This window comes from Heptranchias perlo, chromosome 4 (genome assembly GCF_035084215.1).
Source record: "Heptranchias perlo isolate sHepPer1 chromosome 4, sHepPer1.hap1, whole genome shotgun sequence".
Taxonomy (NCBI): Eukaryota; Metazoa; Chordata; class Chondrichthyes; order Hexanchiformes; family Hexanchidae; genus Heptranchias; species Heptranchias perlo.
The window spans coordinates 82,573,960-82,598,753 of NC_090328.1; the positions used below are offsets into that span (position 1 = coordinate 82,573,960).

The 24,794-nt window shown below is 43.3% G+C and overlaps 1 protein-coding gene across 2 annotated transcripts in view; it reads right to left on the reverse strand.

The window, feature by feature from the left end:
- ror2 (receptor tyrosine kinase-like orphan receptor 2) overlaps positions 1 to 24,794 on the reverse strand; it is a 346,535-nt gene that overhangs the window by 115,635 nt on the left and 206,106 nt on the right. For both annotated transcript variants that reach the window (XM_067983246.1, XM_067983245.1), the window contains exon 3: positions 11,931 to 11,967. In XM_067983246.1, the coding sequence (XP_067839347.1) occupies positions 11,931 to 11,967 (37 nt within the window). The remainder of the gene's footprint in view (positions 1 to 11,930; positions 11,968 to 24,794) is intronic.

The window sequence follows — 24,794 nt, forward strand, 5'->3', positions numbered from 1 at the left end:
TCATCAACAAATTTCAAAATTAAGTTCCATATACCCAGATTCCAAATCATCTATATGGACTGAGAAAAAAATGCACCCAAAACTGACCTTTGGGATACACCATTTCCAAACTTCTTTAATCTGAGCAACACCCATTGATCTTAACTCTTTGCTACGTTTCATATTATATCAAATGCCTGAATTTTCAAACAAGCCTCATGTGTGAAGACCTTATTGAACGTCTTCTGAAAATCCATGTACACTGAGTCGACTGCATTCCCTTTATTTATCCAACTAGTTACTTCTTCAATTATGGATTTTAAGAGTTTGCTCACAACTGAAGACTAACTGGTCTACAGTTTGTCAGTTTATCCTTCTCTCCCTTCATGATCAAGGGTGTTACATTGACTATTCTATATTCCAATGAAATAATTTCCATATTCAATGCAAATTGAAACATTGTGACCAGAACCTCTGCAATCTCCTCTCTGACTTTTCTTCAACAAGCTAGGGTGCATGGCATCAAGGCCCAGTGACATCCACTTTCAGTTTTACTAATTTTTTCAGAACCAATTCCTTTTCTACAGTTACCTTTAACAATTGTTCCATTTCCTCATCCCATCACAGTGCCCTGCCAGGGGCAGGCTCGCACCTGCACCATGTTAATGGCCCAGGCAGCAAATTTGGATGATTCAAGGCCTTAACAGGTGCAGTGCACTTTTTGTCAGATTATTTGAAGTGCATTACTATTAAAGGATTGTGTACTCCTGCCAGGCAGATGTTACAATATTTTGAGGTGGTTACCAATGAGGATAAAATCTCTAATTAAAACAGATGTGATCAATCTCTTTAAACCCAACTAGTTATTGGATTACATCAGTGTGTGTTCATCTTAAACCATGACATATAAATTGTAATTTGAGAAAATGTATCCATTACTAAAATATGTTCAGTCCCTAAAAAGCCCTTGTACAGTGGTGAACAATTTGCCTTTTGAGTTGGAATCTCACATTAGTGGCAAAATGCAACTGAAGGAAAAATGTCAAAATACTTTCAATGAATGTATGAAAAAAATGAGTGACAAAGCAATGCAGATAAATGCTGCGACAACAAAAAAGCACCGACATTATTGGCATTCGTTGATGAGAGTTTTCTACTGTTAAACAGTCCACTAATTGCCTCTGGCCTTGACTCATCAGCCTTCCTATCTGCCACTTGAGGCTGAGTCAGGAGGTTCAGAGCCTTGGCAAACTGCTCAACTGCAAGCTCAGCTTCGTATCCCATATTCATTCTAATACCAAGACCACTTTCCTCCATTGCGACAGCATAGCCTGCCTTTGCCCCTACCTCATCAACAATAATTTGTGGCAGAGATTCTAGTAGCCCTCTGTGTAAACAAATTATTTTAAATCTCTGATTATCTTAAAGTTATGTCTTCTCACCAGCCAGTCCCAACAATTGAGCATTATTTACCTCTTCAGAGCCCTTCATAATCTTGAAGGCCTCAATCAGGTTACCCTTTAAGCTTCTCAGCTCCGGTGAAAAAGCTGAGAAGTCTCCCGAGTCTCCTCATAATTGTAACCCCTCATCCCTGGTAGTGTCTTAGTGAATCTAAATTGCACATTTTTGCATTGTTCCAATAATGGAGTGTCCAGAACTGTACACAATACTCCAACTGTGGCCCACTGTTGTGTATCCCTTAGTGGCCCACTGTATTTTATGCTTCTAGATATAAAGCCCTTTTATCTTATACTGCCACTTTAATGACCTGTGTATCTGCATAGCCTCTGCTCCTCTACTGCATTTGAAATTTTACCATTTAAGGTACTTGCTTTCCATATTATTTCCAAAATGAATGTATTATTTCACATTTTTCTACACTGAACTGTAACTGCCACCTATCTGTTCAGGCTGCTAGTCTATGTCCTTCTGAAGTCTTTCATAATTCTCATCACAACTTGCATTCTCTCCAATTTGGTGTCAGCAGCAAATTTCAATAATATCCTCTCAATTCCTAAGTCCATATCATTTACATGTTAACTTCCATTTATATAGTGGTGTCCATGTCCTCGGGCTGTCCTAAAGCATCTCTCAACCAATTAATTATTTTGAAGTGTAGTCATTGTTACGTATGCAAACGAGGCAGGGTCCCGCACACAGAAATGAGATAAATGACCAGTTATTCTGTGTTAGTGACTTTGGTTGAGGGATAAGTGTTGGCCTTGACAACATTTAGAACTCCCCTGTTCTTCTTTGAATAGTGCCATGGGATCTTTTACATTCACCTGAACAGGCAGACGGGGTCTTACTTGAACATCTCATCTGAAATTCAGCCCCACTGACAGTGCAACATTCACTTGTTCCTTTCTTGGAGTAGCAACACATTGACTGAGAAAACAGTCCTAAACATATTGTAAAATACTTCCACTTTCTCAACATTAAAATTTTCTCTATCCAAGTCTAATTTTGGATAATTAATATCTCCTACAATTAGAACTTAATTGCTAATACCTGCCTCTCCAATCTGTTTACAAATTTCATGCTCAGTTTCCTCTGCACTTAGGGCCACTAAGGGATCCACACGATAAACTCACAGATAATGACAGCGAAATGGCAGAAATATTAAATAATTACTTTGCCTCACTATTTACCAGAGAGACTAACATGGTGGGCATGACACTAGATGAAGAGATATGAAGACATTTAATATAGGAAGGGGACAGATAATTGATAAGCTAATCAAACTTAGAAAGGATAAAACCCCTGGTCCGGATGGATCGCATCCGTGAATAGCTGAGAGGAGCCGAGCGGAGCGGAGGGAGGGTCCGATAAAAGGCGGGATTTCAGAGCGCTGAGAGGAGCCGAGCCGAGCGGAGCTGCGACCGAGTTCGAAGTGACGTCAGGAATCAGATCGGGACGCGACACAGGGGAGGCACCTGATTGGTGAGTAGGTTCAGGTGAGTATTTCTACTTATCTGCAGTAACTAAAGTAAAAGGAAAGGGAAGGTCTGCAGGTCTTATAGGAAGTAGCGTTTATTTTTTAGTGAATCAAGGTCCCTAGTGTAGTTAACATTCTCTAAATTGAGAACAATTTAAAGGAGTAAACTCCTTAAAGGGAGTGGTAAGTAGTTTTTCTTTCCTTTTTTTTTCTCTTGACATTGTAGTTGTTCTTAAGCTAATTTAAGGGTTAAGTCATGGCAGGAGATCCCAGGGCCGTGTCATGTTCCTCTTGTGGGATGTGGGAATTCAGGGCTCCTTCCTGTATCCCTGATTCCTTCACCTGCGGGAAGTGTGTCCAGCTGCAGCTATTGTTTGACCGCTTGACGGCTCTGGAGCTGCGGATGGACTCACTTTGGAGCATCCGTGATGCTGAGAAAGTCGTGGATAGCACGTTCAGTGAGTTGGTCACACCGCAGATAAAAATTACTGAGGGAGATAGTGAATGGGTGACCAACAGACAGAGGAAGAGTAGGAAGGCAGTGCAGGGGTCCCCTGCGGTCATCTCCCTCCAAAACAGGTATACCGTTTTGGATACTGTTGGCGGAGATGGCTCACCAGGGGAAGGTGGCAGTGGCCAGGTTCATGGCACCGTGGCTGGCTCTGCTGCACAGGAGGGCAGGAAAAAGAGTGGCAGAGCTATAGTGATAGGGGACTCGATTGTAAGGGGAATAGACAGGCGTTTCTGCGGACGCAACCGAGACTCCAGGATGGTATGTTGCCTCCCTGGTGCAAGGGTCAAGGATGTCTCGGAGCGGCTGCAGGACATTCTGGAGGGGGAGGGTGAACAGCCAGTTGTCGTGGTGCATATAGGCACCAACGATATAGGTAAAAAACAGGATGAGGTCCTACAAGCTGAATTTAGGGAGTTAGGAGTTAAACTAAAGGGTAGGACCTCAAAGGTAGTAATCTCAGGATTGCTACCAGTGCCACGGGTTAGTCAGAGTAGGAATGACAGGATAGCTAAGATGAATACGTGGCTTGAGAGATGGTGCAAGAGGGAGGGATTCAAATTCCTGGGCCATTGGAACCGGTTCTGGGGGAGGTGGGACCAGTACAAATTGGACGGTCTGCATCTGGGCAGGACTGGAACCAATGTCCTAGGGGGAGTGTTTGCCAGTGCTGTTGGGGAGTGTTTAAACTAATGTGGCAGGGGGATGGGAACCGATGCAGGAAGTCAGTGGGAAATAAAGTGGTGACAGAAACAAAAGGCAGTAAGGGAGAGTGTACAGAACATGACCGGACAGATGGTCTGAGAAAGCAGGGCAAAGACCAAGGGAAGTCTAGATTAAACTGCATTTATTTCAATGCAAGAAGTCTGATGGGCAAGGCAGATGAACTCAGGGCATGGATGGGTACATGGGACTGGGATGTTATAGCTATTACTGAAACATGGCTAAGGGAGGGGCAGGACTGGCAGCTCAATGTTCCAGGGTACAGATGCTATAGGAAAGATAGAGCAGGAGGTAAGAGAGGAGGGGGAGTTGCGTTCTTGATTAGGGAGAACATCACGGCAGTAGTGAGAGGGGATATATCCGAGGGTTCGCCCACTGAGTCTATATGGGTAGAACTGAAAAATAAGAAGGGAGAGATCACTTTGATAGGATTGTACTACAGACCCCCAAATAGTCAACGGGAAATTGAGGAGCAAATATGTAAGGAGATTACAGACAGCTGCAAGAAAAATAGGGTGGTAATAGTAGGGGACTTTAACTTTCCCAACATTGACTGGGACAGCCATAGCATTAGGGGCTTGGATGGAGAGAAATTTGTTGAGTGTATTCAGGAGGAATTTCTCATTCAGTATGTGGATGGCCCGACTAGAGAGGGGGCAAAACTTGACCTCCTCTTGGGAAATAAGGAAGGGCAGGTGACAGAAGTGTTAGTGAGGGATCACTTTGGGACCAGTGATCATAATTCCATTAGTTTTAAGACAGCTATGGAGAAGGATAGGTCTGGCCCAAAAGTTAAAATTCTAAATTGGGGAAAGGCCAATTTTGATGGTATTAGACAGGAACTTTCAGAAGTTGATTGGGAGAGTCTGTTGGCAGGCAAAGGGACGTCTGGTAAGTGGGAGGCTTTCAAAAGTGTGTTAACCAGGGTTCAGGGTAAGCACATTCCTTATAAAGTGAAGGGCAAGGCTGGTAGAAGTAGGGAACCTTGGATGACTCGGGAGATTGAGGCACTAGTCAAAAAGAAGAAGGAGGCATATGACATGCATAGGCAGCTGGGATCAAGTGGATCCCTTGAAGAGTATAGAGATTGCCGGAGTAGAGTTAAGAGAGAAATCAGGAGGGCAAAAAGGGGATATGAGATTGCTTTGGCAGATCAGGCAAAGGTGAATCCAAAGAGCTTCTACAAATACATAAAGGGCAAAAGGGTAACTAGGGAGAGAGTAGGGCCTCTTAAGGATCAACAAGGTCATCTATGTGCGGAACCACAAGAAATGGGTGAGATCCTGAATGAATATTTCACATCGGTATTTACGGTTGAGAAAGGCATGGATGTTAGGGAACTTGGGGAAATAAATAGTGATGTCTTGAGGAGTGTACATATTATAGAGAGGGAGGTGCTGGAAGTCTTAACTCGCATCAAGGTAGATAAATCTCCGGGACCTGATGAAATGTATCCCAGGACGTTATGGGAGGTTAGGGAGGAAATTGCGGGTCCCCTAGCAGAGATATTTGAATCATCCACCGCTACAGGTGAGGTGCCTGAAGATTGGAGGGTAGCAAATGTTGTGCCTTTGTTTAAGAAGGGCGGCAGGGAAAAGCCTGGGAACTACAGACCAGTGAGCCTGACATCTGTAGTGGGTAAGTTGTTAGAGGGTATTCTGAGGGACAGGATCTACAGGCATTTGGAGAGGCAGGGACTAATTAGGAACAGTCAGCATGGTTTTGTGAGAGGAAAATCATGTCTCACGAATTTGATTGAGTTTTTTGAAGGGGTAACCAAGAAGATAGATGAGGGCTGTGCAGTAGACGTGGTCTACATGGACTTCAGCAAAGCATTTGACAAGGTACCGCATGGTAGGTTGTTACATAAGGTTAAATCTCATGTGATCCAAGGTGAGGTAGCCAATTGGATACAAAATTGGCTTGACGACAGAAGACAGAGGGTGGTTGTAGAGGGTTGTTTTTCAAACTGGATGCCTGTGTCCAGCGGTGTGCCTCAGGGATCGGTGCTGGGTCCGCTGTTATTTGTTATTTATATTAATGATTTGGATGAGAATTTAGGAGGCATGGTTAGTAAGTTTGCAGATGACACCAAGATTGGTGGCATTGTGGACAGTGAAGAAGGTTATCTGGGATTGCAACGGGATCTTGATCAATTGGGCCAGTGGGCCGATGAATGGCAGATGGAGTTTAATTTAGATAAATGTGAGGTGATGCATTTTGGTAGATCGAATCGGGCCAGGACCTACTCCGTTAATGGTAGAGCGTTGGGGAGAGTTATAGAACAAAGAGATCGAGGAGTACAGATTCATAGCTCCTTGAAAGTGGAGTCACAGGTGGATAGGGTGGTGAAGAAGGCATTCGGCATGCTTGGTTTCATTGGTCAGAACATTGAATGCAGGAGTTGGGATGTCTTGTTGAAGTTGTACAGGGCATTGGTGAGGCCACACTTGGAGTACTGTGTACAGTTCTGGTCACCCTATTATAGAAAGGATATTATTAAACTAGAAAGAGTGCAGAAAAGATTTACTAGGATGCTACCGGGACTTGATGGTTTGACTTATAGGGAGAGGTTAGATAGACTGGGACTTTTTTCCCTGGAGAGCAGGAGGTTAAGGGGTGATCTTATAGAAGTCTATAAAATAATGAGGGGCATAGATAAGGTCGATAGTCAAAATCTTTTCCCAAAGGTAGGGGAGTCTATAACGAGGGGGCATAGATTTAAGGTGAGAGGGGAGAGATACAAAAGGGTCCAGAGGGGCAATTTTTTCACTCAAAGGGTGGTGAGTGTCTGGAACGAGCTGCCAGAGGCAGTAGTAGAGGCGGGTACAATTTTGTCTTTTAAAAAGCATTTGGACAGTTACATGGGTAAGATGGGTATAGAGGGATATGGGCCAAGTGCAGGCAATTGGGACTAGCTTAGTGGTATAAACTGGGCGACATGGACATGTTGGGCCGAAGGGCCTGTTTCCATGTTGTAACTTCTATGATTCTATGATTCTATGATTAAAAGTTAGGGAAGAGATAGCAGAGGCACTATTACATATGTATAAAAATTCATTAGAAAAGGGAATAGTGCCAGAGGACTGGTGGACAGATAATGTGATCCCTATATTCAAAAAGGGAGATAGAACAAGTCCAGGGAACTTTAGACCAATTAGCTTAAAGTCAGTGGTAGGAAAGATAATGGAATCCTTACTTAAAGATGTAATAAAAAAACATCTAAAGACCAAAAATATAATGAAGAATAGTCAGCACAGATGTCAAAAGGGAAGGTCATGCTTGAGCAACCTTATTGATTTCTTTGAAGTAGTAACAGAAAGGGTAGACAAGGGCAATGCAGATGTAATATATTTCGATTTTCAAAAGGCCTTCGATAAGATACCGCATAGTAGACTCATGATTAAAGTCAGAGCATGTGGAGTCAGGAAAAGTAGCAGAATGTATAGCAAGCTGGCTATAAAACAGAAAACAGAGAGTAGGGGTTAAAGGTAGTTACTCAGACTGGCAAAAAGCAGGAAGTGATATTCTACAAGGATCGGTGCTGGGACCACTGCAGTTCGCCATTTACGTAAACGATTGAACTTGAGAATTGGAAGTACAATTTCAAAATTTGTGGACGACACCAAATTGGGAGGATAGTTAATACTGAGGAGGACTGCAACAAAATACAGGAAGATATTAATAAACTTGCAGAATGGGTATGTAATTGGCAAATGAATTTCAATATAGATAAATGTGAGATGGTACATTTTGGTAGGAAGAATAAGGAGGCCACATACTCCTTAGAAAATAAGAGACTAAATGGGGTAGAGCAGAAGAGGGATCTGGGGGTACAGATACACAAATCACTAAAAGTAGTGACGCAAGTTAATAAGGCCATAAAAAAGCAAACAAAGCACAGGGGATCATTTCTAGAGGGATAGAATTGAAAAGCAGGGAAGTTATGTTGAACTTGTATAGAACTTGCTTGGACCACACTTGGAGTATTGTGAACAGTTCTGGTCTTCATATAATAAAAAGGAAATGGAGGCACTGGAGAAGATGTAAAAAAGATTTACAAGGAGGATACCAGAATTGAGAGGTTATACTCAGGTTGGGGGGTGACTTGATAGAGGTCTTTAAGATTATGTAAGGGTCTGATAACGTAGACGTTGAGAAGATGTTTCCACTTGCAGGGAGACCAGAACTAGGGGCCGTAAATATAAGACAGTCACTAATAAATCCGATAGGGAATTCAGGAGAAACTTCCATATTCTAACAGTGGTTAGAATATGGAACTTTGCTACCACAAGGAGTAGTTGAGGAGACTAGCAAAGATGCATTTAAGGTGAAGCTAGATAAACACGAGGGAGAAAGGAATAGAAGGATAGGTTGATGGGGTTAGACGAATAGTGGGAGGAGGCATGTGTGGAGCATCAACACCGGCTTGAACCTGTTGGGCCAAATAGCCATTCTACGTATGGATTTGTTAAGGGAAGGTTGTGTCTGACTAACATGATTGAATTTTTTTGAGGAGGGTCAATGAGGGTAATGTGTTTGATGTGGTATACATGGATTTTAGCAAGGCTTTTGACAAGATCCTACATGGCAGACTGGTCAAAAAAGTAGAAGCCCATGGGACTCAAGGGAAAGTTGCTAGTTGGATCAAAAATTGGCTCAGTGACAGGAAGCAAAGGATAATGGTTGATGGGTATTTTTGCGACTGGAAGGCTATTTGCAGTGGGTTCTGCAAGGCTCAGTATTAGGTCTCTTGCTTTTACCGGTATATATTAATGATTTGGACTTGAATGTGGGGGCCTTGATCAAGAAGTTTGCAGATGATACAAAAATTGGTCGTGTGCAGAATGCAAGAAGTATCAACGGACTGGTCAGGTGGGCAGAAAAGTGGCAAATGGAATTCAATCCAGAGAAGTGTAAGGTAATGCATTTGGGGAGGGCAAACAAGGCAAGGGAGTACACAATTAATGGGAGGATACTGAGAGGGGTGTAGAGGAACAAAGGGGCCTTGGAGTGCATGTCCACAGGCTCCTGAAGGTAGCAGGACAGGTAGATAAGTTGTTTAAAAGGCATACGGGATACTTTCCTTTATTAGCCGAGGAATAGAATATAAGAGCAGGGAGGTTATGTTAGAACGGTGTAAAACATTGGTTATGCCACAGCTTGAGTACTGCGTACAGTTCTGGTCACATTACAGGAAAGATGTGATTGCACTAGAGAGGATACAGAGGAGATTTACGAGGATGTTGCCAGGGCTAGAGAATTTTAGCTAGAAGAAAAGATTGGATAGGCTGGGGTTGTTTCCTTTGGAACAAAGGAGGCTGAGGGGAGATTTAATTGAGGTATATAAAATAATGAGGGGCGTAGATAGAGTGTATAGGGAGGACCTATTTCCCTTAGCAGAGGTGTCTGTGACCAGGGGGCATAGATTTAAAGTAATTGGTAGAAGGATTAGAGAGGGGAGTTGAGGAGAAATTTTTTCACCCAAAGTGTGGTAGGGGTCTGGAACTCACCGTCTGAAAGACTGGTAGAAGCAGAAACACTCAACTCATTTAAAAAGCACTTGGGTGTGCACCTGAAGTGCAGTAACCTACAGGGCTACCGACCAAGTGCTGGAAAGTGGGATTAAGCTGGATAGCTCTTTTTCGGCCGGCACGGACATGATGGGCCGAATGGCCTCTTTCTGTGCTGTAACCTTCTATGATTCTATGTAATTCTATGTTTGGCGGTCTATAATATATGCCCACCAGTGTGACTAATCCCTTGCTATTCCAGTGTCAAATTCACAGCGATTCTGTCTGGACCACTTCTCTATTTATCCTTTTGCTCTTGTGCTGCAACAGTGTCTCTAAATAACACCACTATCTCTCCTCTTATTTTGTGCCTCCCTATCCTTCCTGAAAATTTTATAACCCGGAATTTCCGATCCTGACTCAGCTGTTGTCAGGTGCATGCAAGGTTGCTTTGAAGCTGCATTCAAGACTCTTGAATAGCAGAATCTGCACAGGTGCTCCAATGTTGCCACGCCAGGGCTCTGAAACTACCCTACAGTATAAACATGGAAAAATTGGGAAATATGGGCAGCCACACTCAATGATTCCTCAACATAAATGGGGCAATGAATCATGTTCGAGGAGTCGCAAGTCCATGCCTCAAAACTGGTTCCATTCCAATTCCGCCCAATAAGTTTAAAGAACAAAAACTATAAAATGTATTATTATAATAAAGTTAATTTTGGCAAGTACTATGCATACATTTCATTTCAACTCTCCTTGTGAAGCTGAATTACATGCGAATGAAATGAAGCCTTTGTTTCAGCCTTATCCCATTGCCCTTTTATACACCTAGCAGTCCAAAATTCTGTCCATCTTAAGTCTGGTCGTTGCCGTGCTGTCAGATGTGGAAGCTGCCAAAACCAACAAATACCATTTGGCAGTTTGAGGGCGCCAGCTGCACTGAACAAGGTCTGTGTAATGAAAGAATTAACCCAAGGCTTTGAAACCGAAGAAAAAAAATAAGCAACATTGAAGGATTGAGGATTTGTTTCAGAATATTTTTGTTCAGACAGAAAAATGACCACACAAACTCGTAACAGTGACTCCACTGCGTCAGATTGAAACTTTCATTTTAAAAAGGTCTCATCCCTAGTGGGATATTTTAATATAAAATAAAACCAAAGCAGCAATCTTATGACTGGAATTAATAACTACAAAATAAAAACAACATATTGTTACTTCTTCAAAATCATTTAGGAACTTTTCCCTCAAAATACATTTTCCAGAATATTGAAGGTGAGTAAATGTAGCAAAAGACAGAGATGTAAATCTATATTGTGCTGCATTATGGCACTAAACAGTTTCTACCACAGGTTCAAATATCACTGCTAACAGTGATACAAATATTTTGTTTAGGCTGGAGGGGGGGGGGGGGGGAAGAGTGGGGGTGGGCATGGTTCCTGTATGATGAATTCACCACCTCAATTGTACCACTGTGGGAAGGTGCCACAGGAAGGAATGTTTCCCCACACGGAGGGAAGGTCAACTGTAGTAATATACTATCCCAATTAACAGGTTTTTGTTATTTTTAATGCTGAAACAATGAAATAAACTTAATAGTATCTCTCCCTCTTCTGATCCAGAATAGAACTTGACTGCCAGATGAGAAAAATACAGCCTTTTAAATCTATCCCCTGCTTTCTCCCTGCAGCATCCCCCTCCCTTCTTGCCAAAATCAGGTGCCATCCCCTACTCTCTGAGCCCAGGCCCCAGCTCAGTTTCTCTATCTCACCGACATGCACTGCAGCTCCTGAACATCTCCCGCAACTCCCCCCGAGCCAAAACCTGGTCCCAGTACCCACCTCCGACCCAGTGGTTGCCATCTAATTGTGTTCCTGAACTTTAAAACAAAAAGGTACAAGATAAAATAAGAGTAAATCTGTAAAGGAACATTCATGAGAGGTACACAGAGACAATGAGAGAAGAAGAATGGAAAATAGAGTTAAAGACAAACAAAATATGTGAAAGGCATACAAAAAGAGAAAGGAGATAAAGAGTAGGAGATAGAATGACTGGACAACAAAATTAAGATTGTGCAGAGAAGCAAAACGTTGGTCTTGACAATATTACACAGCACATTTTTGGAAATATTCTAAATAGAAAAGTGAATGAAAATATAAATAAAGGCTTTTTGATCTCAAAAGGTTAATTATTACAAAATGCACTGACATAATCTGAAGATCTGCAAAAAAAAAAAACTGATTCATTAGCTAGCAGTACTTACTGTGAACTGTGCTGTGGACTGTGAATTGGAGACTGATCTACAAGAAAGGAATAGAACAAAATCAAAATTAATACCCTGACACATTATACTATTTGACAAAATGTATTAAAAACATACACATTGTTTAAATAATGTTTGATCCATACCAGCTCATTTTTTTCCGTCTCATCGGTGTTTACCTTCCAGAGTAATTCCCTCAAGATTTTCCCTCCCACCACAGGATGATATCTCGGCTCCACTAAACATCTTCCTAAACAATTCAAGATTAGAATGAAGTGGGGGATGGAACCAGTGGCCTCCCATTTTATAATCTTGCACACTGATGGTCTCATGTACTATACCACTTGCAATCTTACAATATTCATAAGAAGTTACATGTGAAAGTAGCTGTGAAATCTCATGTGAAGGGTTTCCATATGAACGATCCATAAATAAGCTTTACTACAGTAAGCACTGGATAACTTGTTACATTATTTACATTCATACCATTCGCTATTATCGCTCTAATGACATCATCATGCAACAGCATGGGTTTGCTATCCTGCGCGTGCACGCTGGCCAAAATGTTCCTGACCAGCCCTACACATGTACGAAACACTGGCCACTCACAATACAACCAGTTTACAGGAAGACCAGCTGCACTTTTCAACCAAATGTGGAAGAAGAGTTTAGTTAGCTCACTCTTGCCAAATATCCAGGCTACAATGTAAAAGCAGCTAAAAACTGCTCTAATGAACCTAAGTTAGTAGGTCCTTAGATAAAAATACTTGCATTTATATATTCAACATCTCAAAACACTTCACACACTGAACTATATTTTGAAGTACAGCCATTGTTGATATATAGGTATCAGATTTAATGGCAAGTTTAAATAGCCTGTTTTTGTTATTTTAGGTTTCCCAGTCACAAGCTGCCTTTTTTATTGGGGCTACTTAAGCCTTCAATGTTTTCTAGCCTCGAGCTTATTTTCAAAGTCATATGTATTTAAAAATGACAGGGTGATGTGGGAGTACTATGTGCCGAGTATTGACTCCAGACTTCCGCAATGAGCAGTGTTAAACTAAAATAAAAAAATACTCCCCTCCAGTAGATGGCCTTTTCACTATGGTACATTTTTAAAGAAGGTGCACGAACAGAGACACCTGGGGGTGCACATACACAAATCTTTAAAGGTGGCAGGACAAGTTGAGAAGGCTGTTAAAAAAGCATATGGGATCTCAGGCTTTATAAATAGAGGCATAGAGTACAAAAGCAAGGAAGTTATGCTAAACCTTTATTAATCACTGGTTAGGCCCCAGCTGGAATATTGTGTCCAGTTCTGGGCACTGCACTTTAGGAAGGATATCAAGGCCTTAGAGTGGATGCAGAGGAGATTTACTAGAATGATACCAGGGATGCTAGACTTCAGTTACATGGAGAGTAGAGAAGCTGGGGTTGTTCTCTTTAGAGCAGAGAAGGATAAGGGGAGATTTGATAAAGGTGTTCAAAATCATGAAGGGTTTTGATAGTTTCTCCTTATTTACTCTGTTTCCAGTGGCAGAAAGATCAGTAATCAGAGGACACAGATTTAAAGTAATTGGCAAACGAACCAGAGACAAGATGAGGAGAAATATTTTTATGCAGCAAGTTATGATGATCTGGAATGCAGTGCCTGAAAGGGTGGTGGAAGCAGATTCAACAATAACTTTCAAAAGGGAATTGGATAAATATTTGAAGCTGAAAAATTTGTAGGGCTATGGGGAAAGAGCAGGAGTGTGAGACTAATTGGATAGCTCTTTCATGCAAAATGTGCACCTGTGTGTAACAGTGGTATTCTATTGACAATCCCAGTCCACTCCATGATGGATATCTGTAGAAGCTGTTTTTTGGTTATGGAATGCAGAATTAGCCAGTGGTTCACTAGTGGTTTGAGTCTACATCATTGTTTACAATCAAAAATGTTAAAATGTAATATAATTCTTGTCACTTTAGTTATACAGAACAACTGCACCAACACAGTTAAATGACAGTTTAACTAACAAGACTTTTCTTTTATTATTCAGATACTTTTATAGGCCCACATTGAGATTTTTAAAAAATCATAAAATAGCAAACTAATTTGAATTTCTGTAATGGTTTTATTCTTGATCATTTGTTGCCCACTGGTTGACTGGTTTAAATTTGTAGAAAATGCCCTGCCAAAAGGAATACTGCAGATACTCCTTTCTGTGGGACAGAGACAAGCATCAATTTCTTAATTTAAAACAGATTAATTAGAAAACTGATGGTTTGTCCCAGTTACAGGAAGCTCTCCAGGAAGCAGTCATGAAACAGGTAGTCAAAAATAATACCTGTAAAAATGTTAGATCTTGCCTGGGTTGCAGCTGGGATTTCTCATAGTTGTTAATATTTTCACCACCATCATCAATAACATGCATTTATATTGCTTCTTTAACCAAGAAATTATCCCAAGGCACTTCACAGATAAATGTGAGAAAAGCTGACTCTGAGCCAAGAGAGATTTGGAGGAGTGATGAAAAGCTTGGGCGAAGAGGTTGGTTTTTAAGGAGGGTCTGAAAGGAGGAGAGGGAAGTGGGGAGGTGGAGGTTTTAGGAAGCGAGTTCCAGAGTGGGACCTGAGATGCTGAAGGCTCTACTGCCAATGAAACGGTGAAGGGTGGAAGTGCATAAGAGACTGGAATCCAAGGAACGGAGAATTCGGTAAGTGGGGGATTTTAGGTGCTGAGAAGGTTATGTTATAGGGAGAGATTTAAAGACCAGGATGAAGATTTAAAATTTGAAGCACTAGGGAATGGGGACCAAAAAAGATCAGATCGAACAAGGGTGATGGGCAAGTAGCGCTTGATGAAAGACAGGATAAGAAGGTTTTTTATTTATATAGCACCTTTCACAACCTCAGAATGTCCCAAAGAACTTTAAAGCCATTTAAGCACTTTCAAAGTGTAGTCAACAGCAGCAGATGTTTGGATAAGACGGAGTTTTTGGAAGGTGGAGGATGGTAGGCCAGCAAGGAAAGCACTGGGATAATCAAGTCTGGAGGTGATAAACACATAGAAACATAGAAAATAGGAGCAGGAGTAGGCCATTCGGCCCTTCGAGCCTGTTCCGCCATTCAATATGATCATGGCTGATCCTCGATCTCAATACCATGTTCCCGCTCTCTCCCCATACCCCTTGATGCCTTTTGTATCTAGAAATCTATCTAGCTCCTCCTTAAATATATTCAGTTACTTGGCCTCCACAGCCTTCTGTGGTAGAGAATTCCACAGGTTCACCACCCTCTGAGTGATGAAACTTCTCCTCACTTCAGTCCTAAATGTCCTACCCCATATCCCGAGACTGTGATCCCTTGTTCTGGACCCCCCCAGCCAGGGGAAACATCGTCCCTGCATCCAGTCTGTCTAGCCCTGTCAGAATTTTATATGTTTCAATGAGATCCCCTCTCATTCTTCTAAACTCGAGTGAATACAGGCCGAGTCGACCCAATCTCTCCTCATAAGACAGTCCTGCCATCCCAGGAATTAGTCTGGTGAACCTTCGCTGCACTCCCTCTATGGCAAGTACATCCTTTCTTAGGTAAGGAGACCAAAACTGCACACAATACTCCAGGTGTGGTCTCACCAAGGCCCTGTATAACTGCAGTAAGACATTCTTGCTCCTAAACTCAAATCCTCTTGCAATGAAGGCCAACATACCATTTGCCTTCCTAACTGCTTGCTGCACCTGCTTGTTTGCTTTCAGTGATTGGTGTACAAGGACACCCATGTCCCTTTGTCCATCCACATTTCACAATCTATCACCATTTAAATAATACTCTGCCTTTCTGTTTTTCCTTCCAAAGTGGATAATTTCACATTTATCCACATTATACTGCATCTGCCATATATTTGCCCACTCACTCAACTTGTCTAAATTGCCTTGAAGCCTCTTTGCATCCTCCTCACAACTCACCATTCCACCTCGTTTTGTGTCGTCAGCAAACTTGGAAATATTACATTTGGTTCCCTCGTCCAAATCATTGATATATATTGTGAATAGCTGGGGCCCAAGCACTGATCCCTGCGGTACCCCACTAGTCACTGCCTGCCACCCCAAAAAAGACTCATTTATTCCTATTCTCTGCTTCCTGTCTGTTAACCAATTTTCAATCCATGCAAGTATATTACCACCAATCCCATGTGCTTTAATATTGCACACTAACCTCTTATCAAAGGCCTTCTGAAAATCCAAATACACCACATCCACTGGTTCTCCCTTATCTTGTCTACCAGTTACATCCTCAAAAAACTCCAGTAGGTTTGTCAAACATGATTTCCCTTTCATAAATCCATGTTGACTTTGTCTAATCCCATTGATATTTTCTAAATGTTCTGTTATCACATCCTTTATAACAGACATTTTCCCTACGACTGATGTTAGGCTAACCGGTCTGTAGTTTCCGGTTTTCTCTCTCCTTCCTTTTTTAAATAGTGGGGTTACATTTGCTACCCTCCAATCTGCAGGAACTGTTCCATAATCTACAGAATTTTTGAAGATGACAACTAATGTATCCACTATTTCCATGGCTACCTCTTTTAGTACTCTAGGATGCAGATTATCAGGCCCTGGGGATTTATTAGCTTTCAGTCCCATTAATTTCTCCAGCACTATTTTTTTTTTTACTAATACTAATTTCTTTTAATTCCTTCTTCTCACTAATCCCTTGGTTCCCTAGCCTTTCTGAGAAGTTATTTGTGCCTTCTTCCGTGAGGACAGAACTAAAGTATTTGTTTAATTGCTCTGCCATTTCCTTGTTCCCCATTATAAATTATCCAAGGGAGAATTATAGGGGAGTCAGCTCAGATGGGCTGTGGCAGGAACAGATGTGGTGGGCGATGTTAGAGATGAAAGTAGGTGGTCTTTGCAGAGTATACGGGGTTGGAAACTCAGCTCAGAAACAATCATGGCGCCAAGGATGCAACAGCATAGTTCAGCCTCAGAGAATGGCTGGATAGGAGGTTGAATCAGTGACGAGAGCGGAGTTTGTGGCACAGATTAAAGATGATGGATTGGTCTTCCCTATCTTGACCTGTAGGGAGTCAAGACTCATCTAAAACTGGATTTCAGACAAGCAATCCGACAACAAAGAGGCAAGTGGAAGTGGGAGAGATGGGGAGGTAGAGCTGGGGATCATCACTGTACACATCTGCAGATTATGTCACCAAGGTTTAGTATGTCGGTAAGAAGAGGGCCAAGGATTGATGTTTGGGGGATTCCAGAGGCAATGTAGGAAGGGAAGCCGTTGCTGGAGATGCTCTGGCTATGTTCATATAGGTAACAGTGGAATCAAGTGAGGGCAGTGTCACAATGGAGAAGAGATGCTGGAGAAGGATTGTATGGTTGACCACGTTGAATGTTGCAGAAAGGTGAAGGAGGATGAGGAGGAATAATGCACCAGTCACAGAGAATGCCATTTGTGCCTTTGGTTAGGGCCATTTTAGCACTTTGGCAGAGCTGCAAACTGGACTGGAGGGCTTCAAACAGTGTCAGGGGAGAGGTGGGCATGAAAGTGAGAGGCAACAATATGTTCAGGGACCTTGGAGGAGAGGAAATGGGACAGTAGTTAGCAAGGATCGAAGAGTAACGGATGGGTTTTTGAGGAGGGGGAGCAGCACCTGAGCAGAGAACTACTGACAATCATGGTGGCTAGGAAGGGGAGTTGGGGCGTCAGATGATAAAACTCACCTCCTGGACTGTGATGAATATCTGCTGCATGGCCCCAGGCACAGGGCTCTGATGAACAAATCATCTCAGATATGGGCAGATGTGGAGATGTTGGGGGTGATTTTAAACCCCAAGAACGGGTGAGTTGGGGCGGGTGGGTGTTGAAAATAGTTGTTTTTTTGGATCACAACCGCAAAATTTTCTGACTTGTCATTCCCAGTGGGAAGCCTGTACTTTTCCCCGCCGACGTTAAACCCGGAAATAAAGCCGGGTCGCGGTCGCATCCCAAAAACAACTATTTTCAACTCCCACTCGCCCCCAACCCACCTGTTCTTGGGGTTTAAAATCACCCCCGTTACATCTGAGATATGTTGCACCCATGAACTGGCACACTGTGAAAATCCTAAGCGCCAAGGAGAGGCCAAACGCCAGTACCTTTTACCTTTAGCTTTGCCCCCTTCTATCATCAGCCTTGATGCAAACAGCTTTTGCATGTTGACCCAGACCCTTTTGACCACAACAGACCTTATGAAAATTGTTTGAAATGATCTCCACGAGATGTGGATGTTGGATTCTGCTCCTCGGCTAGAAACTGCTGGAATAAATGCAGTGAGGTTTTGAGTGACACGCATATTGAATCCCTTTCTGTATTTACCAGATCTTCCCACCTCTGGCCTTAGCTAATTCTGACAAGTTCACATTTGCCTTGCAACAACAACTTGCATTTATATAGCACCTTTAACATAGTAAAATGGGGACTCCCGGGATAACTGCGCGGGAGCGGGAAAAGAAGCCATTGCAGATGATTCTCTGGCTACGGCTGGTTGTGCAAGCCCCATGTGTCAGGAGCCAGTGCCACTAGCAAGGATTTCTCAGGATATAAAAGCAGCTTTAGTCTAGCAAATCTGCCTTTGGTAATTTATCAGCACCGTCGAAATTTCCATTCCTTTCTCTCTCTGATGGCCTATTCCTAATCACCAAATGGTTGATTGGGCCTTTGGTTTTCCACTGTAAAGATCTGGTATGCCTCACTACTAATGGGATCATGGCTTTTATTGTGTCTAAGACTTAGAGAATCTTGCTAAGGGATCTTAATCAGTCATGCAAAGTAATCCAGTAATCAACTCCAGTGCATACTGTCAGATTTGCATTATCTTCAAATCTTACTCGTAAGAAGGAGCCTGTGGACATGTCAGGGTAGGGTGGGCGCCTCCACTGAAGGTAATGTGGACATAAACCATGCTCATAAGTTACTCACCCCCACAGATGTGCTGAGAATATGGAACCTGGATCATTTGGAGGTACTTTAGTTTTTTAAAAAAATGTTAACAGGGTGTCTGGACTATCCCTATAAAAATATCGTCTGCTTCAAGGAAAACAGAGGTCTCTTCCTGGGTGGGACCAAGGGCTTTTTTTGCTGGAGAATCCCTATCCGAAGAAAGTTTCATGGAACTAGATAAATAGTTATGTCCTTGGAGGAATTGAATGCGATTTGTTTCTGCTTGCATATAGTTGGCACCAGTTATACAAACGTTCACTTTAAGAAACTGGAGCCAGAAAGTCCTCAGCACAGAGTGCAGTCTGACAGCCATTAGTGCCAATTACGATCTGTGCATCTTGAATGATGCTAAATCCCAACAAGCCCTTGGCATTGACTGTTGCAGTGGAGTCCTTGACACCATTAGGTGCCAATGACTTTCAGCAATGCCTATCTAGATATGTAAACAATTTTACAACACCAAGTTATAGTCCAGCAATTTTATTTTAAATTCACAAGCTTTCGGAGACTTCCTCCTTCCTCAGGCAAATCTAGATATGATGTGGAGATGCCGGTGATGGACTGGGGTTGACAATTGTAAACAATTTTACAACACTAAGTTATAGTCCAGCAATTTTATTTTAAATTCACAAGCTTTCGGAGGCTTCCTCCTTCCTCAGGTAAATGTTCAGGAGCTCCTCAAAGCCTACGCATTTATACATATAGAACAATACATGGTGTTTACAGAATGCCCCTGCAACTGCCCGTTGCCAAGGCAATCACCGTGTTCAGACAGAGAGGTGTCACCTGCAGAACCCCCGAATACACATTCAACAAAAAAACAAACAGGAAAAAAAACAGAGAGAGGCAGAAACATCCGGAAGGCAGAGAAAGCCAGCAAATGACCCATTATATTAAAAACAGATAACATTTGTTCGCTGGTGGGGTAACGTGCAGCGTGACATGAACCCAAGATCCCGGTTGAGGCCGTCCTCATGGGTGCGGAACTTGGCTATCAATTTCTGCTCGACGATTTTGCGTTGTCGTGTGTCTCGAAGGCCGCCTTGGAGTACGCTTACCCGAAGGTCGGTGGATGAATGTCCATGACTGCTGAAGTGTTTCCCGGCTGGGAGGGAACCCTCCTGTTTGGTGATTGTTGCACGGTGTCCGTTCATCCGTTGTCGCAGCGTCTGCATGGTCTCGCCAATGTATCATGCTCTGGGGCATCCTTTCCTGCAACGTATGAGGTAGACAACGTTGGCCGAGTCACAGGAGTATGAACCATGCACCTGGTGGGTGGTGTCCTCTCGTGTGATGGTGGTATCTGTGTCGATGATCTGGCATGTCTTGCAGAGGTTACCGTGGCAGGGTTGTGTGGTGTCGTGGACGCTGTTCTCTTGAAAGCTAGGTAATTTGCTGCGAACGATGGTCTGTTTGAGGTTGGGTGGCTGTTTAAAGGCGAGTCGTGGAGGTGTGGGGATGGCCATAGCGAGGTGTTTGTCCTCATTGATGACATGTTGAAGGCTGCGGAGAACATGGCGTAGTTTCTCCGCTCCGGGGAAGTACTGGACGACAAAGGGTACTCTGTTGGTTGCGTCCCGTGTTAGTCTCCTGAGGAGGTCTATGCGATTTTTCGCTGTGGCCCGTCGGAACTGTCGATCGATGAGTCGAGCGTCATATCCCGTTCTTACTAGGGCGTCTTTCAGCGTCTGTAGGTGTCCATCGCGTTCCTCCTCGTCTGAGCAGACCCTGTGTATTCGCAGGGCCTGTCCATAGGGGATGGCCTCTTTGACATGGTTAGGGTGGAAGCTGGAAAAGTGGAGCATCGTGAGGTTGTCCGTGGGCTTGCGGTAGAGTGAGGTGCTGAGGTGCCCGTCTTTGATGGAGATTCGTGTGTCCAAGAAAGAAACTGATTCTGAGGAGTAGTCCATGGTGAGCTTGATGGTGGGATGGAACTTGTTGATGTTATCGTGTAGTCTCTTTAGTGATTCCTTGCCGTGGGTCCATAGAAAGAAAATGTCGTCGATGTATCTGGTGTATAGTGTTGGTTGGAGTTCCGACCACGCCCTTCAACCAGACGAAATCGAAGTTCTCAGCCGAGGGCTCAATTTTTGCCCCACTACCAAAATGGACCCCACTAGTCTCGCGGCGGACACAGAGGAATTCATCAGGAGAATGAGGCTCCGGGAATTCTACCACAAACCCCAAGATTTCAGCAGCGAACCCAATGAGACAATCGACGATCCGGAACAGCAGACAGAGGGATCCGCGGTACAGCAACCGAAGAGGAAAGAGTCAAACTGGACTCCTCCGGAGGGTCGCTGCCCTCAGCTTGACATGTATGCTCAAGCTGTCAGGAAATGCGTCAATGCCAGATTCATCAGCCGCACTCAGAAGACAGTCCAGAATGTCACCCGAGCACAACGCAATGCCATCAACGCTCTCAAGACCAACCGCAACATCGCAAATTCGCACCCCAATACGCCAACATTTTCATGCACAAGTTCGAGCAGGACTTCTTCACTGCACAAGACCTCCAACCAACACGAATCTCCATCAAAGACGGGCACCTCAGCACCTCACTCTACTGCAAGCCCACGGACAACCTCACGATGCTCCACTTTTCCAGCTTCCACCCTAACCACGTCAAAGAGGCCATCCCCTATGGACAGGCCCTGCGAATACACAGGGTCTGCTCAGACGAGGAGGAACGCGATGGACACCTACAGACGCTGAAAGACGCCCTAGTAAGAACGGGATATGACGCTCGACTCATCGATCGACAGTTCCGACGGGCCACAGCGAAAAATCGCATAGACCTCCTCAGGAGACTAACACGGGACGCAACCAACAGAGTACCCTTTGTCGTCCAGTACTTCCCCGGAGCGGAGAAACTACGCCATGTTCTCCGCAGCCTTCAACATGTCATCAATGAGGACAAACACCTCGCTATGGCCATCCCCACACCTCCACGACTCGCCTTTAAACAGCCACCCAACCTCAAACAGACCATCGTTCGCAGCAAATTACCTAGCTTTCAAGAGAACAGCGTCCACGACACCACACAACCCTGCCACGGTAACCTCTGCAAGACATGCCAGATCATCGACACAGATACCACCATCACACGAGAGGACACCACCCACCAGGTGCATGGTTCATACTCCTGTGACTCGGCCAACGTTGTCTACCTCATACGTTGCAGGAAAGGATGCCCCAGAGCATGGTACATTGGCGAGACCATGCAGACGCTGCGACAACGGATGAACGGACACCGCGCAACAATCGCCAAACAGGAGGGTTCCCTCCCAGTCGGGGAACACTTCAGCAGTCATGGACATTCATCCACCGACCTTTGGGTAAGCGTACTCCAAGGCGGCCTTCGAGACACACGACAACGCAAAATCGTCGAGCAGAAATTGATAGCCAAGTTCCGCACCCATGAGGACGGCCTCAACCGGGATCTTGGGTTCATGTCACGCTGCACGTTACCCCACCAGCGAACAAATGTTATCTGTTTTTAATATAATGGGTCATTTGCTGGCTTTCTCTGCCTTCCGGATGTTTCTGCCTCTCTCTGTTTTTTTTCCTGTTTGTTTTTTTGTTGAATGTGTATTCGGGGGTTCTGCAGGTGACACCTCTCTGTCTGAACACGGTGATTGCCTTGGCAACGGGCAGTTGCAGGGGCATTCTGTAAACACCATGTATTGTTCTATATGTATAAATGCGTAGGCTTCGAGGAGCTCCTGAACATTTACCTGAGGAAGGAGGAAGCCTCCGAAAGCTTGTGAATTTAAAATAAAATTGCTGGACTATAACTTGGTGTTGTAAAATTGTTTACAATTATCTAGATATGGATGGATTTCTTAGGCTTACTGTTCTTATCATTTTGTTCTGAATGATATGAGAAAACTATGCAGCTGGAGTTTCCACCGTACTTTTGGCAAAGTTACAGTGGCAGAGCAGGAGCAACTGAGGAAATTCCCGGCCCATGTGTCGCAACAACCTAAATGCTTTCATGAAGATTTAGTTTGGTATTTCTAGTGAAACTGTAAACACATCCTGTAAGATTAACAAATGGATGAAAACTTTACAAAAGTGATCACCACGTCATCACACAAAGCAACCAGATAAATTCTTGTCCTTATAGAGTTTACAGGACGTAGGACGGCTGATAGTTTATCGGATGACAAGACGACAATAGTTTCTTTCCTAATGCAGATAATTATTATTTTTTGTTTCTCAAATACTTAATGCAATAAAGACAGCTTGGTTTGCGGATATTATTTTCAAATTCATTGACGAATTGGCACTGGCCAAGAATCTGAAAAAGAAAAAAGAAAACTGTCCTGTTTTGGAAACATAACATATTGATACTCTTAAGGCCTGTATAATGTAACCTACTCTTGTGAATAGGTTTAAAACATTGTCCTAATTTGGCAACAGCAGGTCTGATACAAAGAGCAGTAAACGGGCACTAAGATGCAAGTGCCAGGGCTTTATATGATTAGATGACCACATGTGGCCCTTCCTATCTGCAACCTATTGATGACATTTTTAGGTATGTGAATAACACGTAGCTTCCCCACGAGCAATCAAACTGGGCTTTACTGTGTGGAGGATGCTGAATGAAGAAGGATGTGGTACATTCTCAGTCCATCTAATATAATAAAGTATATTGTAAGTTAATACACATGGGTACTCAAAGCACAACAAAACTTGGCTTCTGACAACAGAGGAACCCGAGTTATCTGCAAGAATTGTCTTGAGACCAGGAATCAGGGCTGCCAACATTTATTTTTCCACTGTTCTAATCCTGCCAGAATAGCTGATTAACCAGCTCAAAAGATGATAAAACTATTTGCCTATGGCTCTAACCACTGGCCTCACCACAGATTAAGAGTGCCGGTCAACATGCTGGTCTAACCATGGCCATCCCAGCTAGAGAAGGGAGCACTAAAGGCAGAATTCACTCGTGTCCAGTGATCCTGCCTGCTTCTTCTGCAATGCAGCTCTCAAAACTGCAGAATTGAGTGGTTGGAGGGTTAGGGCTGCTATGGTTTGCATCAGGGAATCATTTTCAGTTCTTGGTCCTAGGTCTGTGACTAGTCCGGTCGCTAGTTTCACGAGTGGGTAGGTGGAAGAGCTTTGAGTCAGCAGGTGGTCTGATAAATCAGTTGTTCCTGCACCAGCTGATCTTGCTGGTAATAGCAGAGCAACAGAGGATGTACTGCTGTAGAGGATTAAGGTGTGTGGGAGGAAGAATGAGAGGAGTAATTAGCGTGTAATCTGTGAACTCTATTTATTCACTAATTTACATTGTCCACGGGGGAGGGATGATTCATATTATGTCAGGTAGTCAAGGTTCTACTGTGTGTATGTATGCAACTTTTTAATATATATCTATTAATTACCAAGTTTCACATATAGCACCCCAGTAGCCGTGATGGTTTTATTGCCATTAGATGCGACACACTGGTAGTAGCCTGTGTCAGTTGTATCCAGATCTTGAATTCGCAGTCGAGAACCGTATTCTGTTTTCCTTATTGTAATCCGTCTTGCCTCTTGAAAAACCGGTGCATCATTTTTCAGCCATTTTATGTTTGGTAGTGGGTTGTCTGCAACTTTGCAGTACAAAGTCGCTGTCTGGCCTTGTACTATAGTGATATTGTTCACAGGCGCCAGAAAGGTCAGAAAGTAACCTGAAGGTGAAAGGTCTGAAATGGTCAGTAATTAACATGTAGGCAATGTTTAAAGCTCTCAAATACAAACTGCATACACGGAATCAGTTCTTTTAAATTTGACTGCATCCAATCTATTTCAATTTACTTTTGAAAAACCCAGATACATCCGGATAGATTGTTAATTGGCTTTAATTTTAGATTGAAAATTCGCTTAATAAGC